At 37.7% G+C, this 17,597-nt stretch overlaps 1 protein-coding gene across 4 annotated transcripts in view; it reads left to right on the top strand.

Annotated features, from left to right (window-relative positions):
• The window catches only part of Rfx7 (regulatory factor X, 7), an 85,152-nt gene that overhangs the window by 26,161 nt on the left and 41,394 nt on the right, over positions 1-17,597 (top strand). For 3 of the 4 annotated variants that reach the window (NM_001127490.2, XM_017595669.3, XM_006243326.5), the window contains one exon: positions 14,142-14,175. In NM_001127490.2, coding sequence (NP_001120962.1) covers positions 14,142-14,175 — 34 coding nt within the window. Of the gene's footprint in view, positions 1-14,141; positions 14,176-17,171; positions 17,198-17,597 lie in introns of those variants that run through there. The other variant, XM_039081516.2, reaches the window with a different exon arrangement.

Consider the following 17,597-nt stretch of genomic DNA (forward strand, 5'->3'; position numbering starts at 1 on the left):
TCATTTCCTAATTTTGACAGATTTTCTTTTTTTTTTTCTCCATCTTTATTAAATTGGGTATTATTTACATTTCAATTGTTATTATCTTTCCTGGTTTCCAGGCCAACATCTCCCTGGCCCCCCCCTTCCCCTTCTCTATCAGTGTTCCCCTCCCCATCCTCCCCCCATTACCGCCCTTCCCCCAACAATCCTGTTCACTGGGGGTTCAGTCTTAGCAGGACCAAGGGCTTCCCCTTCCACTGGTGCCATTACTAGGCTATTCATTGCTACCTATGAGGTTGGAGCCCAGGGTCAGTCCATGTATAGTCTTTGGGTAGTGGCTTAGTCCCTGGAAGCTCTGGTTGCTTGGCATTGTTGTTCATATGGGGTCTTGAGCCCCTTCAAGCTCTTTCAGTCCTTTCTCTGATTCCTTCAATAGGGGTCCCGTTCTCAGTTCAGTAGTTTGCTGCTGGCATTCACCTATGTATTTGCTGTATTCTGGCTGTGTCTCTCAGGAGAGATCTACATCCGGTTCCTGTCAGCCTGCACTTCTTTGCTTCATCCATCTTATCTAGTTTGGTGGCTGTATATGTATGGGCCACATGTGAGGCAGGCTCTCAATGGGTGTTCCTTCTGCCTCTATTCTAAACTTTGTCTCCCTATTCCCTGCCAAGGGTTTTCTTGTTCCCCTTTTAAAGAAGGAGTGAAGCATTCTCATTTTGGTCATCCTTCTTGAGTTTCATGTGTTCTGTGCATTTAGGGTAATTCGAGCATTTGGACTAATATCCACTTACCAATGAGTGCATACCATGTGTATGTTTCTGTGATTGGAGTACCTCACTCAGGATGATATTTTCCAGTTCCATCCATTTACCTATGAATTTCATAAAGTCATTGTTTTTGATAGCTGAGTAATATTCCATTGTGTAGGTGTACCACATTTTCTGTGTCCATTCCTCTGTTGAAGGGCATCTGGGTTCTTTCCAGCTTCTGGCTATTATAAATAAGGCTGTGATGAACATAGTGGAGCACGTGTCTTTGTTATATGTTGAGGCATCTTTTTGGTATATGTCCAAGAGAGGTACTATAAAGGTAGTACAATGTCCAATTTTCTGAGGAGCCTCCAGACCGATTTCCAGAATGGTTGTACCAGTCTGCAATCCCACCAACAATGGAGGAGTGTTCATCTTTCTCCACATCCTCACCAGCATCTGCTGTTGCCGGAATTTTTTATTTTAGCCATGCTGACTAGTGTGAGGTGGAATCTCAGAGTTGTTTTGATTTGTATTTCCCTTATGACTAAAGATGTTGAACATTTCTTTAGGTGCTTCTCAGCCATTCAGCATTCCTCAGCTGTGAATTCTTTGTTTAGCTCTGAATCCCATTTTTTAATAGGGTTATTTGTCTCCCTGCAGTCTAACTTTGTGAGTTCTTTGTATATTTTGGATATAAGCCCTCTATCAGTTGTAGGATGGGTAAAGATCTTTTCCCAGTTTGTTGGTTGCCGTTTTGTCCTAACAACAGTGTCCTTTGCCTTACAGAAGCTTTGCAGTTTTATGAGATCCCATTTGTCGATTCTTGATCTTAAAGCATAAGCCATTGGTGTTTTGTTCAGGAAATTTTCTCTAGTGCCAATGTGTTTGAGATTCTTCCCCACTTTTTCTATTAGTTTGAGTGTATCTGGTTTTATGTGGAGGTCCTTGATCTACTTGGGCTTAAGCTTTGTACAGGGTGATAAAAATGGATCGATCTGCATTCTCTACATGTTGACCTCCAGTTGAACCAGCACCATTTGCTGAAAATTCTATCTTTTTTCCATTGGATGGTTTTGGCTCCTTTTGGCAGATTTTCTTAACCAAGAAATTTTATGTGTGTTATTAAATTTGATGCTATAAAGTTGTACAGAGATTTTTCTTTCTTGACCTTTTAAATGTCCAGTTTCTCATTTCTGATATTAGTATTTATAGGGGTTTTTTTTTAAGATGTTACTTTTCTCAGTCCTGTGGTAAGATGACTTTGTTCTTTTTCCATTTCATGTGTATAGTTATGTATACATATTTACATTAGTGTAGGCCCTGTGTGTGTGCTCCTGTAAATGTATACAAATACAGATTGAGGCCTGAGGTTGATACTCAATATCATTGTCTATCACTCTTCAACCATAAAATTCAGACTTTGTCTATGTGACTAATCATGATGTAGCTAGCCACTTACTTTAAGGATACCCAGGTTCCCATTACTTGGCTGGAATTACAGGTGAACCAGGATGCCCTCCCTCATTTATGTATGTTCTAGTCCTCAGTTTTACTCTGAGCCTTCTGATTCCTGATTTTTGGAGCATCTTAAGGAAGGATTTGTTTTGTTTCATCATTTCAAGGAATCTCAGTTTATCATGGCAGGGGAAGTATGGTGGCAAGAGTGATTCTGTCCACCTTAGTAGAAGTTTATGTCTCATGTTAACCATATCCTTTTAACAGACTAGAAACAAAACAAAATGGGAAACCTCAAGGGCTCTCCTCCAATAAGTAGACTTTCTCTGCCAACCACACCCCTTGCCTCAAAAGATTCCACAGCCTCCCAAAACAGCACCACTAGCTGGGGTCAAGTGATTAAACCCACAAATGAGCCTCGTACCATAGCATCTTACTTTCCTCCTTTTATAAATTGAACACTTGGGTCATACATGTACTCTGAAATAATTTCTTTTTGAGCACTGCTTTTGTTGCTTCTCACATGCTTTGATGGATTGTGTTTTTATTCAACTCAAAGCATTTTAAAATTTCTCTTGTGGTTAAAGAGTTGGGTTAGTGGTTAAGAACATTTGTTGCTCTTACAAAGGACCTGGGTTCGATTTTCATCACCCATATGGGAGCTCACAACTGTCTGTAACTTCAGGGGATCTGATGACTCTGGCATGTGCATGATGTATATACATAGATGCAGTCACAACACTCATATACATAAAACATTTTTTAAAAATAAAGTTTTGTCTCAAAACTTTTTTTAAAACTTATATGTTGTTTACAAATTTTGGGTCATCTCTACATATTTGCAGTTTTCTATCTTTATATTTTCATTCCTAGTTTATGCTGTTATACTGTGAAAGAAAATTTGTTAAGGCATTCTCTGGTAGCTCAGAATGTGGTGTGTGTTGGTGAATGTTCTGTGTGTGCCATGACAGTTGTTGCTCAGTACTCTGCAGCGGTGATTGACAGCATGAGGGTCAAATGTGTCCTAAACTGACTTTGTACCAGCTGGTTCTGCCAGTTTTATCATTTGACTCGTGTAGTGTCTTAGGGTTTTACTGCTATGAACAAACACCATGCCCAAGGCAACTCTTATAAGGACAACATTTAATTGGGGCTGGCTTACAGGCTCATTACATTCTCATCAAGGTAGGAGCGTGGCAGTGTCCAGGCAGACATGGTGCAGGCAGAGCTGAGAGTTCTACATCTTCATCTGAAGGCTGCTAGAAGACTAGCTTCCAAACCAGTAGGAGGAAAGTCTTAAAGCCCACATACTTCTTCCAGCAAGGTCACAGCTACTCCAAACAAGGTCATTCCTCCTAATAATGCCACTCCCTGAGCCAAGCATAATCAAATCACCACATGTACCTTATGGGGTAAAGTGTCTTTTTGCAAAATGTATCTTACTTTATCATATGTAGTGCTACTCTATTTCTGATAGCCTTGCCTGCTTTCAAATCTTCTCCATCCCACATTGCTATAGTCTCTTCTTATTCCTGGAAAATGTGTTGTTAGGCATCCACTAGATGCCTGAAAATCTTGAGTCCTAAACCCCATTACTCACTATTTCATTCTAGACATACATAACTGTGGTTAAGTCTAATTCATAAACTGCAGACAATTAACAATTAGGACTAATACTAAAATACAAAACTTACAAATTATTTTTTTTCTTTTCTTTTTTTCGGAGCTGGGGACCGAACTCAGGGTCTTGCGCTTGCTAGGCAAGCGCTCTACCACTGAGCTAAATCCCCAACCCCTATATGAGTGCTTTCTTAATAGTCCCTTCTTTTGTTACCCAACTTATTCATACAGAAGCAGGAAGAGGGAATGTGTGCATAAGCATGTATAACTTAATATGCTGTTATTATTTTGAATAAACAAGCACTGACTCTTTTTTAAGAGGAATGTAAGGAGTCTTAAGTATCACATTCTCTGTACTTAAAGTTCTTCCTTTCTGTGTACTTGTATTCTAACCTTTGTCAGTCTTCTCTATTCATTTCCTTTAACATTCATTTTGATATATATATATATATATATATATATATATATCCAGGCTTAAAGAAGATGACAGATCCCCTGAATCTGAAACTAGAGGCATTTGTGAGTTGCCCAGTGTAGGTGCTAGAAATGGAACTCAGGTCCTCTTAACTGCTGAGCCGTCTGTGTATCACTTCCTTTTTTTTTTTTTTTTTTCGGAGCTGGGGACCGAACCCAGGGCCTTGCGCTTCCAAGGTAAGCGCTCTACCACTGAGCTAAATCCCCAGCCCCTTTTTTTTTTTTTTTTTTTTTTTTTTTTTTTTTTTTTCCGGAGCTGGGGACCGAACCCAGGGCCTTGCGCTTGAAGCGCTCTACCACTGAGCTAAATCCCCAGCCCCCACTTCCTTTAACATTTCAATGTCAACAGACTTCCTCCGGTTTTGGTTAAGAAGAGAGGATATTCAGTTTTGAAGGGTGTTTGTTTGTTTGTTTTGGGTTGTTTTTTTTCTTTCTGTTTTTAGTGTTACAGGTTGGCTCTCTAACTATTGAGAGTTTTCCTTTCCATACTTTAGATATTTCTCCTGCACTCTGAACTTTCTGGACCTCACAGAGACTTGTGTTGGTGATTGTCAGTCACTCAAGCGCAAAGGGACTTGGTCTATCCTGTGACTTCTCCCTGATCTAAGAGGAGATCTGTCTGTTTTTCAGTATTTTCCTTGTTGAGGACTAACTGGTGACTTTAGATTTTTCTATGCTGAACCAAAAAACTGACGTCTTGTTTTGTTTTTAATCCTCTTAACAATATCTGCTTTTCCTTTTACAGATAGTGATTTGATGTCAAATCTAAGAACTGCCTTGTTCTTGATCCCATTTTCTCCTATTTCTCCCTCAAAGGTTTTATTTTTTATTTTTTTATTTTTTGGAGAGGGAGGTCTGTGGTCTATTTTGAGTTAATTTGTAAAATAAAGGATAAATAAGGTAAAGCTTGAAGTTCATTTTAAAATTTGTTCTAACTATATTGGAATATATATAACAAAATTTACTGCTTAACCATTTTTAAGAATATGAATAAAGCAAAGATGATGGCACAGGCCTTCATAAGTTCAAGGCCAGCTTGTTCTACACAGTGAGTTCCACACCAGCCAAGCTTACAAAGTGAGATGCTGTCTCAAACAAAACAAAAACACCACGGTCCCACTGCCTTCTAATCCCTGGTATCCACAGTTCTTTCTTCTTCTGAATTTGATTGCACTGTGATTTGATTTATGAGTACAAAGTGGAATTAAACTTTTTGGCCTTTGGTTGATAGTGTTTCAAACTATTAGACCTGTGCATTTGTAGCATGTATTTCTTGCTTTTTAAGGATGAGTAATACTCTGTGGATATGTCATATTTTACATCCATTTATTCATTGACAGACATTGAGGTTGCTTTTACAGTTTCTCTTGTGAATAATATGCTCTGAGCGTGGGTCTACAGGTATCTGAGTTCTTCTGTCAGTTGCTGTGGGCATGTATTCTAATAGTTGGTGTTTGTGCTTGATTTGTATTTTGAGGATTTCTATACTGCTTCCTGTATTGTTTCACTATTTTTCTTTCCCTACCAGCTTTACGCTGGGTTCCGTTTTCTGCACCTCTTCACCCTCATATATTCTAGTTTCTCATTGTATTTTAACAGTAGCCTTCCAAAAGAGTACAGGGTTCTCTCTATAGCATGCAGGTGTGAGTCGCCACAGTACCATTTGTTGACAGAGCTTCCTTTCCTCCATCCAACTGCATTTGCACCTTTATCAGTAAAACCCTTTAGCATAGTTGAGTTGGTTTATTTCCTTGTTTTTTGTTCTGTTCTGTTGATATATATTTCCGTCAGTGTCAGAAGTACTTTGTTAATACTAGATTCATAAAGTAACTTGGAACTCCTATCATCTATTTTCTGAAGGAAATGTGTAGATAAACATTTGTTAGCATTCTTTAGTGAAATATCAGGGCATTTTTATTTAATTTTGATGTTTTGGTGATCAAACTTGTGTTGATAATGAGAAATAGGATAGACCACAAACCCAGAGAAGAGAATTGAAAATCAACTTTGAGATTAGCATTTGAAACAGGTAGGCATCCTGTAATTTTCTAAGAGAGAAATAGGCAAGTAGAAATTTGCACAAAATTAATCAGACATAATAAGTAAGGTCAGTGAAACTATTCAAAGTTACTCAAGCTTGATAGTTGTCAGGAAAAAGCAGATTAAGAAATGGTTTTCATACCTATTAAAATGAACACAGTGTGAAGGTATTCCCTACTGTATGCAACTATAACTGTCTTGTTTTGAAACTTCTCAGTATCATTCTGTTTATAACTATATTCTATGTTCTCTGTCCTTTGATCATCTTTCAAAATCATTTCATCTGGGGGTTGGGGATTTGGCTCAGTGGTAGAGCTCTTGCCTAGCAACCGCAAGGCCCTGGGTTCGGTCCCCAGCTCCGAAAAAAAAGAATAGAAAAAAAAATCATTTCATCTGGAGTCTGGATTTTGGAAGATTATAGGACATCATGAGTTGTATGTTTTTTACTTACATGCCCTCTGCAAGCCTTAGGGAAAAAAATCTTCCTTAGAGGAAATACTTGTTTCTTTGTTTGTTTGTTGACTTAATGCGACTCTCTAGTAGGCATTTCATTCATCGTTTGGGTTTTTATTTCCTAGAAAATGTTGGTCTATATCACTTATTGCTGTGGTCAGTTTTGTGCTTTTGCTATGAGGCTCGCAGTGTTCTTTAGCTTGCCTAGTCTCAAGAGCAGAAGCTTTAGAGTCAGGTGAGTTCTTATCCTCATTTACACTTGATTCCATAAGGTTCTTTTTTATGATTTGCTGGAGCATAAGAAAGTAAAGTGGTTATTTGATATAAATTTTTAATTAAATTTGTCTTATATCCATGTCATTTTTTTTAAATGTAGGTATGATATGGATATTGTAGCTCTGTAGATAGATGATTCTCTTTGGTTTGGAGGGCCTTTTACCTTAAGGAATTTCTCTCTGTCTCTCCCTTCCTCTGTCTGTCTCTCTCTCTCTGTGTCTCTGTCTCTGTCTCTCTCTCTTTCTCTCTCTCTCTCTCTCTCTCTCTCTCTCTCTCTCTCTTTCTCTTTCTCTTTCTCTTTCTCTTTCTCTCCCCTCCTCTCCTCTCCTCTCTTCTCACCCTCCCCAGGTGGGGATATAACTTTTGACCTGTGTTTGGAACCTCTAGTTAGCTCTGCAGGATCAGCACTAGAGGGCATTGAAGCTCAGCAAAGAGTCAGTGTCTTTGGATATAGCCAGACCCTTCCTCCAGCTCACTCAATGGAATAAAAAATGGGTTTATGGAAAAGGAAGTTCCAAAATCCTGAGACTAGGGCACAAAATGTTCTTGATTAAAATCCCATTTTACAATTGAGACATTATTATCAGATATAACAGTAGCAAATAAAAATAAATGTGTGATTTTTATAAGTCATTTTTTATTTTTAATTTATTGTATGTATGATGTGTAAGTGTAAAGAAGTTCACATGATATTTTCTTTTATTCAGTTAAAATTTATTTTATCAAACATTTAATGGAATATTTTTAAAGTTGTACTCAATATAATTTTTCTTACATTAAATAATATATCATAAGAATCATATCAACAGACTTATTTTTTTTTTTTTGGTTCTTTTTTTCCGGAGCTGGGGACCGAACCCAGGGCCTTGCGCTTCCTAGGTAAGCGCTCTACCACTGAGCTAAATCCCCAGCCCCCAACAGACTTATAATGACTTATATAAATCATGTTTATGAAAAACCCTGCAGGATAGTGTATCTCAGAAGGAAATAAATGGTTCATGTAAGTAAAATACATTTACCTAAAGAAAGATCTCAGATTTGTGTTCTAGCAGAACACTGAAACAGATTGTGGGGATATGGAGTTTATTAAGAGTTATTGGGGGGTTGGGGATTTGACTCAGTGGCAAAGCGCTTGCCTAGGAAGCACAAGGCCCTGGGTTCGGTCCCCAGCTCCGAAAAAAAGAACCCAAAAAAAAAAAAGAGTTATTGGTGCCATGGATGTATAGTCATATAGCAGGTGCTCTTAAGAGAGGAAATTAGGGACCCCCAAAGCCCAAGTCCTTTCTGAGGATGGGGATTATTTTACAGCCCAAGCCTATAGCCAAACTCTCTTTTTTTTTTTTTTCTTTTTTCTTTTTTCTTTTTTTTTCGGAGTTGGGGACCGAACCCAGGACCTTGCGCTCACTAGGCAAGCGCGCTCTACCGCTGAGCTAAATCCCCAACCCCTAGCCAAACTCTCTTAATCTCACATGCAGAAGTCAGGGAAAGGGGTTGGGAGCAGGATATGTTGCCAGCAGTACCCAATTTAATGGAAATATACTTGTCCAAGTGAGAGAGTGTGGCAATTGTAAGTCTGTCAATTAGAGATTCACAGACAATATCTCAAAAGCTTGTCAGTGTCTGTCAGAGGGGATGGGCTGCTGCAGGTGTTAGAGCCTGAGCAATAGCTGATTCTAACATTACATTCTTAAATAGCTGTGGGATCTGAGTTCCTTTATTCAAAAGCATTGGCTTCTTTTTCTTTTCTTTATCTTTCTTTTCTGTTTGTTGTTGTTCTTGTCCTGGGTAGGGTAACTATTGCTCTGATGAAACACCATGACCAAAATGTGGGGAGGAAAGAGTTTATTTGACTTAAGCTTCCACATCACTGTTCATCAGGAAAGGATATCAGGACAGGAACTCAAACAGGGCAGAAACCTGGAAGCAGGATCCGATGCAGAGGCCATGGAGGAGTGCTGCTTACTGGTTTACTAACAAGGCTTGCTCAGCCTGCCTGCTTTCTTTCTTCCTCCCTTCCTTCCTTCCTCCCCTCCTTCCTTCTTTCCTTCCTTCCTTTCTATTTGTTTTGTTTTGAGTTGTTTTGGTTTTTTTTTTCTTAAAGATTTTATTTATGTAAGTTGTAGCTGTCTTCAGACTCAGCAGAAGAGGTCATCAGATCCCATTACAGATGGTTGTGAGCCACTGTGTGGTTGCTGGGAATTGAACTCAGGACCTCTGGAAGAGCAGTCAGTGCTCTTAACCATTAAGCTATCTCTCCAACCCATTTGTTTTAAATTATATTAGTATGCTATTAATGTATTATTTTACCTCTCTCCTTTCCTGAGAACCTATTTATGTGGACTATCTTTTCATGTATTTATTGGACCTCTGTATAGTCTTTCTTTATAAAATTTCTATTCCAGTTGTTTACATGTTTATTATTGGTTACTTGTCTTTACTTTTGAGTCACAGGAGTTCTTCTGATCATCTTTTATCAGATATATACTGCAAATATTTTCTTACTTGGTGCTTTTAACACATAGAACTTGCTTTTCATTTTTATAGCATCCAAAGCCCCATGTAACCCAGACTGGTCCTTAACTCACCTCCTAGCTGGAAAATGATCTTGAGCTACTAATCCTCCTGACTTCACCTCTTGAGCACTGACATTAAAGGTGTATAGCACCACACTTGGTTTGTAATTTATTTCTCTTTCAGAGGTTATTACTCCTACATCCTGTGAATGGTTTTCTGACTTTCAAATTATAGAACTTTTGTATGTTTTTTTTTCAAGATACATTATAGTTTCAGCTTTTATGTTTAGTTTTTGATCTACTTCAAAGTGGCCTGTAGTATAAGGTATGCTGCTTTCTGTACAGATAGATAGTTTGCCACATCAGCATACATTAAAGGATCTTCTAGGTCTCTTGGATTTCCCTGATGTACTTCTTGCAGATCTGTTGCCTATGTTGAAGACAGTCGTTCTTCCCTTCTTCTTTGTCATCTGTGGCATTGCTTTTCTCTGGCTACTTTTCACGGAATGCTTTTTATCTATATGTTTCCTCCTCCGGGCTGGCAGATGTCTGGCTGGGAGTTTTCTCGCTTCTTGCAATCTGTAAAGTTTTCTTTGTTATAAAGTTTGTGAAAAATCTGACCTTTATTAAATATTTTGTTTCATCTTTCCTCTCCTGACACAGACCAGCTGATCTGGTGCTGTATTACCTCATGACTTCTCTTTCTCCATTAGGTTCAGTAAGATCTATCAGTTTTTCATTTATGACCCTTTTACTGCTATCTGCTGGCCTGTGAAGCCATCCAGTGAGTTCTTTTATTATATATGTTACAACTTTTTATATTCTAGAATTTACATTTGTTTTTTATTTTCACAGCTTAAATTTTTCAGTTGAGCCACCTCTATGTACACATTTATTACGATCATTCCTATATACTTGAGCATGTTTATAATTCTTAACGTTAAAACTGTTGTCTACTGAATGACACCTGGATCATTCAGGATTTGGTTTTTATGTACTGCTTTTTTTTCCCCCTCTGGACTCTAGGGTAGTGTGTGCGTACTGCACATTCAGAGGCTAATAGTCCATGTTGGGTGATAAGTTGGTTAGTTGTTTTTGAGATGGTATCTCATTGACCTAAGGCTCACTTGATGAGGCTAGGCTGGTTGGACACAATTGAGTCTCAGACAGTCACCTGTCTACCCATTCCCAGCATTGGAATTACAGGCACATAGCCACACCTTTATCTTTTCACCTAGGTACAAGGAATGGATTGAACACTGTGTAGGACTGTGCCTAGCTAAGCATCTGAACCATTGAGCAATCTCTCTAGCCTCCCAAATCACCTTTTTTTAAAAAGTAGAGTATTGTAGTTTCAAACAATATGCAACCAAAGCTAACTTTCAACTCCTGATTTTCCAGCCTCCACCTCCTCAGTTCCAGAATTTAAAGCCTGAGCCACTATGCTCTACCCTATTGGGGAAGCAGGGCAAGCAAAAGACCATTAAGATGGAAAAAAAGTTGGAACATAGTAAAATGACAAGTCCACAGAAGTACCATTAAGACTGTTGCGTATTAGCCAACCACTCCTGAGCATGGGGTCTGCACTGGGGTGTGGTTGATACACTCAGTGACACTGGTGGTACAAACTGATTTTCCTTCACTTTTCAGTTTGTATCAGTTATAGATAACTTCTTGTTTAGAGATAGGACCCATGTCCAATCCCTCCTCTTAGTGCTAGAACTACATCTGACTTGAACCTGCGTAGATATTGTACATGCCACCATAGTTTCTGTGAGTTCAAGTGCACCAATCCTGTTGTATCTGAACAGCATTCTTGGAGTCATCCATTACCTCTGGCTCTTATCATTTTTCTTCCTCTTTTGCATGAATCTCCTGATCCTAGGGGAAGGGCTTGATGAACATCCCATTTAGGACCAAGTACCCCAAAGTCGTTCTCACTCTCTGCACATAGTTATTGGTCTGTGTTAATTCCCATCCGCTACAAGATGCTTCTCTGATATGAATTTAGCAAGGCATTAGTCCACGGGTATAGCAGTATGTCATTAGGAGGCATTTTACTGCTCATGTTGCTTTATCAGAATCATAGTGTTAGGATTCCCTAGGCTCACAACCTATCTGGTCTCATCCCTATCTGTCCTCGGTCCCTTTAGCAGTGTCTTGTACGGGATCTCTGTCGTGGAATTTTTAGTTACTTCCATAAACTAACATTTCTCTTGATTTCAAAGAGTTTGGAAGAAAGATCTTTAATGTGGAAATGAAACAGATAACTTCTGTCACTACTGTTCCTCAGCATTGTACTAGAGATTACAGCTAGAAATAGCAAAGAAATATAAAGGCTGAAAATGGTCAAAATATCATTATCTACACATGAAATGATTCTCCACAAGAGGATCAGTATCCCATTAAAACTAATAAGAACAAGAAGATAAAGGTGAAGATAAAGGTCAGCCCATGAAGCCAGTAACTTGTCATATCAGAAACCAACTAGATAGTAACTATCAATATACCATCTATGAGATGTCATGGAATTAATCTGCTCCCCAACCCCAGTTCAGTCTCTATCTGTATTATTAGATGTAACTCTTAGGAGAACTACTGTGGAATTTGAGAAAAAAAATGAATGGACCTGGCATGTAGTGAACATGTCCCAGCACTGGAAAGCAGAGCCAGCCAGATCTCTGAGTTCAAGGCCAGCCTAATATACATAATAAGTTCTGAGCTAACCAAGGTTTACATAGGGAGACACTGTGTCAACTAATAAATTAATTAAATACATAAAACAAACAAAAATATTAAAAAGTTCATCTGTAAGAGTGAATGTCCATGAATCATTGGCCATTTTAAAAAGGACAAAGAAAGTCAAATAATCAAAGCTTCCAGGGACTAAGCTACTACCCATAGACTATACATGGACTGACCCTGGGCTCCAACTGCATAGGTAGCAATGAATAGCCTAGTAAGGGCACCAGTGGAAGGGGAAGCCCTTGGTCCTGCCAAGACTTAACCCCCAGTGAACGGGATTGTTGGGGGGAGGGCGGTAATGGGGGGAGAATGGGGAGGGGAACACCCATAGAGAAGGGGAAGAGTTAGGGAGATGTTGGCCTGGAAACCGGGAAAGGGAATAACAATTGTAATGTAAATAAGAAATACCCAATTTAATAAAGATGGAGAAAAAAAAGATGAAAAGTTAAAATAAAAATAAGTGGTTATCCTATAAAAAAAAGAAAGAAAGTAAGTCAAATAATCAACTAGCTAGATGTAGCACTGCTTAGGGAAAAACAATAAGATTAATAATAAAGTAGAAAAGGTCCAAGAATAGATTGAAGAATTCGTGAAACTTGGTATAAGCTTTCCCAAAAAAAAAAATGTATATTACACATACCACACACAGAAATTCCAAGTAGAGAGTGAGATTTTAAATGATGTCCTAAAAATAGAATGTATACACAGATTACTTTTTAAAATTTTGTGTGTATATTTGTGGGGAGAAGAGGGGAAAAATATAAATATGCTATATTTGTGTGCATTTCCATGTGGGCCAGAAAAGGGGTGTCAGATTTCTTGGAGCTGAAGTTATTGACAGCAGTGAACTGCTCACTGTGGGTGCAGGGAGCCAAACTCCAGCCTTTAGAAGAGCTGTAAGCATTCTTAACTACTGAGCCATCTCTCTAACTCTAGATAGGCGTTCTCAAGACAAAATACATCATAAAGAGAAAGTTAAAATATATTTGGACTAAAAATTTTAACTTTGACTAGACAGAGATGCTATTAATTAGCAAAGTCAAATATGTATGAGGAGTTGGCATCTAGGATATATAAAGGATTCCTATAGTAAGCATTAGTCAAATCTGAGCCAAAGATTTAGCTCAGCTTATAAACTACTTGTCTCTCAAACATGAAGACCTGAGTTCAGGCCCCAGAAATCACCTAAAATTGCTGGATATTGTGGTGTGTGCTTATAATCTCAGCACTGGGGAAGAGACCGGAGGATGCTTGGGCCAACCAGTCTAGTCTAATTGTGAGCCCCAGGACAGTAGAACACCATCTTAAAGGAAGTAGACTGCATTTTTCTGTGACAGCTGAGGTTCTCTGGTCTCTACATGAGTAAACACATGTATACATGTACACACACAAACATAATAGTCAGGGCCACACAATTTGTGTGTGTGTTTGTGTGTGTGTATGTGCGTGCGTGCGTGCACACATGCACGTGTATGCACTGCATGCTCCTGGAACTGGAGTTAAAGGTGGTTGTGAACCGCTATGCAGGAGTAGCAAGTGCTCAGAACCATTGAGCCGTCTCCCATGCCCATAACTAGGTTTTGTTGCATCTTCTTGGCTCTTAGACTTTCTGTGAAAGGTAATTTAGTTTACATTATCTTTTAAGACTGTGTAAAGTATCTCAGTGTTTTGCATGACTTGCTTTCATTTGTACTTTAGTGGGCATTGTAACAAAATGCAGTACTTAATGAGATGCTTCACTGTTTTCCTTAGTTTATATAATTACTGTTTGAGGGAAGTTCTTATATTTAAAAATGCTCTATTTTTATTAACTCACTTTTTTTTCTTTTAGCAAAACTGTACAATCTAAAGTGGACTGCATTTTGGTAAGTACAGTACCTCACAATCTGCCATTCTAAATAATGATTCTAAATATGACTTGAGTTTGTGTAAATAAATTTTACATTTACAACGCTCTAGGTACATTCATTATTAACTCTCCATTTTCTTGTATATAGCTCATCAGTGCTAAAGTCAGAGTTGTAAGCAATTATGTTTTTGAATCTTACTGACCTTTACTGAAAGATTACTTAAACATTTCATTAAATGGGTAATTTTTAAAGTTCTAATTACTATGTATGAAATTATTTAAAGAAAACATTTCAGATATTTGGTAGATTGATTTATGAGATAACCTTTTTATCATTGTTTTGTTGGTTAGCCTTTTAGAATTCACCTACAAAGATAGTGTACATTTACTACTAAAACCATCAATATTTACTTTAATAAATGTTTTTATATTCTTAGTGAATTTATTTTTGTTATTATATCTTCGTCTTTGGGTTGCAGCTTTTAAGAATTTAAGCCACAATGATAAGTTTATATTGGTAGTTCCTTTTAGGTCTTGTAAAATTATTATTTTATTTTTATTTATGTGTATGTATAAGTGGTTGCCACATAGTGCAATTACCTGCAGACCAGGAGAGGTTGTTGGATCCTCTGAGGCTAGAGTTACAGGGGATTGAGTAATACTCTGACATGGGTATTAGGAACAAGATTCAGGTCCTCTTCAAGAACTCATAACTACTGAGCCATCTCTCCAGCCTTCAGGTCTTTTAAATGTATAGGAAAAAACCAAGCCATCTTCCCTGACTTGCAATCCCAGCACTCACAAAGGCGACGGCAAGGTGGCTACAGGTTTGAAAACTGGCATAGGCTACTCAGTAAGACATTCTCACACAGGCATCCCCAACATACACCCTCATACGTGGGCTAAGAGTTAATACTATTTGCTTTCCCAGGAGCCTAGGCTACACCCTATATACCTGAGCATCCAGGACTTTGCACTATTAAATTATGCGTTGTCAAGATAGCAAATTCCCTTTCCTTGTCATTTCAGAACCTTCTCCTATCCAAATTCTGTGGGGTTTGGATGGCTTGAGGTATCTGGTAGTGTAATAAGTATATATCTTACTAGGTTTTTTCCTGTTATTGTTTACGTAGTAGTCTCTCAAAAGGTGAATGAGTAACAGTTGTTCATAGGGAGAAAATTCTATCAGTTCTTTATATTTCTAACTTAATGGCTGAAGGATGGCTTTGTAGGGAAGTTTTTACCTGTACCTTTCACTTCCTGTTTTCCTTCACTGACTTCCTTTTCCTTTCTTCCTTTATCCCTCTACTTCTTGTTGTTGTCTTACAGTAATACTCTGAAATAGGCAATCTTTTTGCTTCCTTTTTACAACTAAAATAACAGATACTCTTAGAGTTAGGTATCCTTAAGGCATACATACTTTGGAGGATTATTCATGTTTTTTCATCATGCAAAAAATAGGGAAAAGATAAGTAATATCTATTACAAAATACTAAATAAGAACAAAAAATGTTTCACATTAAGCAAATGAGCTTGAAATATCAGATATTGATAAATGCCATCATAAAATTTGGAAAGGGCACATTGAAGCAAATAAACAATGGTGACCAGAATAAACTTAAGTGGATGTGATCAGGAAAGGCCTCTTTTTCATGATAGCTAAGCAAACCTGAGAAACCAACCATGGTCTGGCAAATGACTTGTTGGATAAAAAAGCACTTGGTACTCTACCCTAGCAACCTGAGTTCTATCCTCAGAACCCAAGTAAAAAGAAAACCAGCTCCACAAATTTATCCTCTGACCTCCATAAGCATGCTGTGGCATGCACATGCACACACATAAATAATAAACAAAAATAAATAAATAAATGTTGTGCCATGCATGGCCTGCCAGCAGTACATTGTAGAAAAGGGAGAATATACAAATTCAAAATTAGGAATGAGTTTTGAATATTTGGAAGATATAATGATTTCAGTAAGCTAAAATTCATGAAAGGAAGGAGAATGATAGAATTATAGTAAGAAGTAGCATACAGAGTAGTGGTGTGCTTAGCTATGACAGGAAGGATCCATTCATCCTAAGTTCATTGAAAGCCAAGTAGAAGGCTTGTAACTAGACAGAGTGCTCAGAATCTTAAAAAATATATATATTACTGAACCAGGCATGGTGGCACATACCTCTAATCCAAGTACTCAGGAGTCAGAGACAGAAGGATCTCTGCAAGTTCAAAGCCAACTTAGTCTACATAGAGAATTCTAAGATAACTAGGCTATATAGAAAGACCCTCTCAAAAAAACCAACCCCCTCAAATATAAATATATATATTTTTGAAAGAATGTGCTATAGATAAGGTGAACAGACTGGAAGTAGAAAACTAGTTAGGCTGTTCATAAATTTAAGAGAGCATTCAAGAACTTTGTTGAAGTGATAGTTAATGTTAATTATTTTTAAAAATATATTTTTAAAATTAGAAAATACATCATTTGGTATAATATCTCCTTTTTGCTTTGAGTTTTAAAGGATAATTTTGCTGGAAATAGAATTATTGCTTAACACATTTATTGCTATGAGTGTTATTTTGTAGCCTTCCAGTCTTTACTATTTATGATATGAAGTTAGCAGTTAGTCCATAATTGTTTTCCTGAATGTGATGAACTCTTTTCCTCTTAATTGCTATCAAAATTTCTCTGTATTCATTCTGTCTCTTGTTAACTTGCCCACAAGTGCTGGCTTTCAGCTGTTTGACTGTTATGTATGTGACTATTTATTACTTTGTATCATCCAACTGGGGCTTTATAGAATTCATCTTCAGTAGATTAGTTAATTTTGGGAAGTTTTCAGGCATTGTCTCTTCAAATACTTTTCTTAGATTTTTTTTCACCCCTCTTTTAAAATTTTGAAGATACATAATATTGAAATCACTGATGTTATTCCAGTCTCAATAACTGTTCTTTTTTTCTCTGATTGTCTTTCTCTCTACTCTGGTTTCTCTATTAAAATTTCCAAACCTAGGACTCAGGAGCTGAAGCAGGAAGATTGTAAGTTCAAGGCCAACCTAGACTATTAAAAATGCTATTTATTGATTAATTAATTTCTGTTATCTGATTTGTATTCAATTTTTTCTTGTTTATGTTACTAGAAAGGGTCTTGGGGGATCTTTCATAATGCAATGTTCAGTCTTTCATGTCTCAAAGAATTGAGCAAAACACAGAGAAGCAGTAATATATGCCACAGTTAGTGAGAATGAAAGCCAAGCACATGCCAAAGAGTAGAATGGGCTCAGAAAGCACATGCTCAGGAGCTCCTGTTTTTGCAGGGCTTTTAGTTACAAAGGGGAAAGGAGGGATTCCCTGAAGGGGTTAGATCCTTCTTTGACTAACATAGATGATTAGCATCTCTTGATTATGTAATATGTTTTCCACGCATGATCTATAATCT

The sequence above is a fragment of the Rattus norvegicus genome, chromosome 8 (genome assembly GCF_036323735.1).
Source record: "Rattus norvegicus strain BN/NHsdMcwi chromosome 8, GRCr8, whole genome shotgun sequence".
In the NCBI taxonomy this organism is placed as follows: domain Eukaryota; kingdom Metazoa; phylum Chordata; class Mammalia; order Rodentia; family Muridae; genus Rattus; species Rattus norvegicus.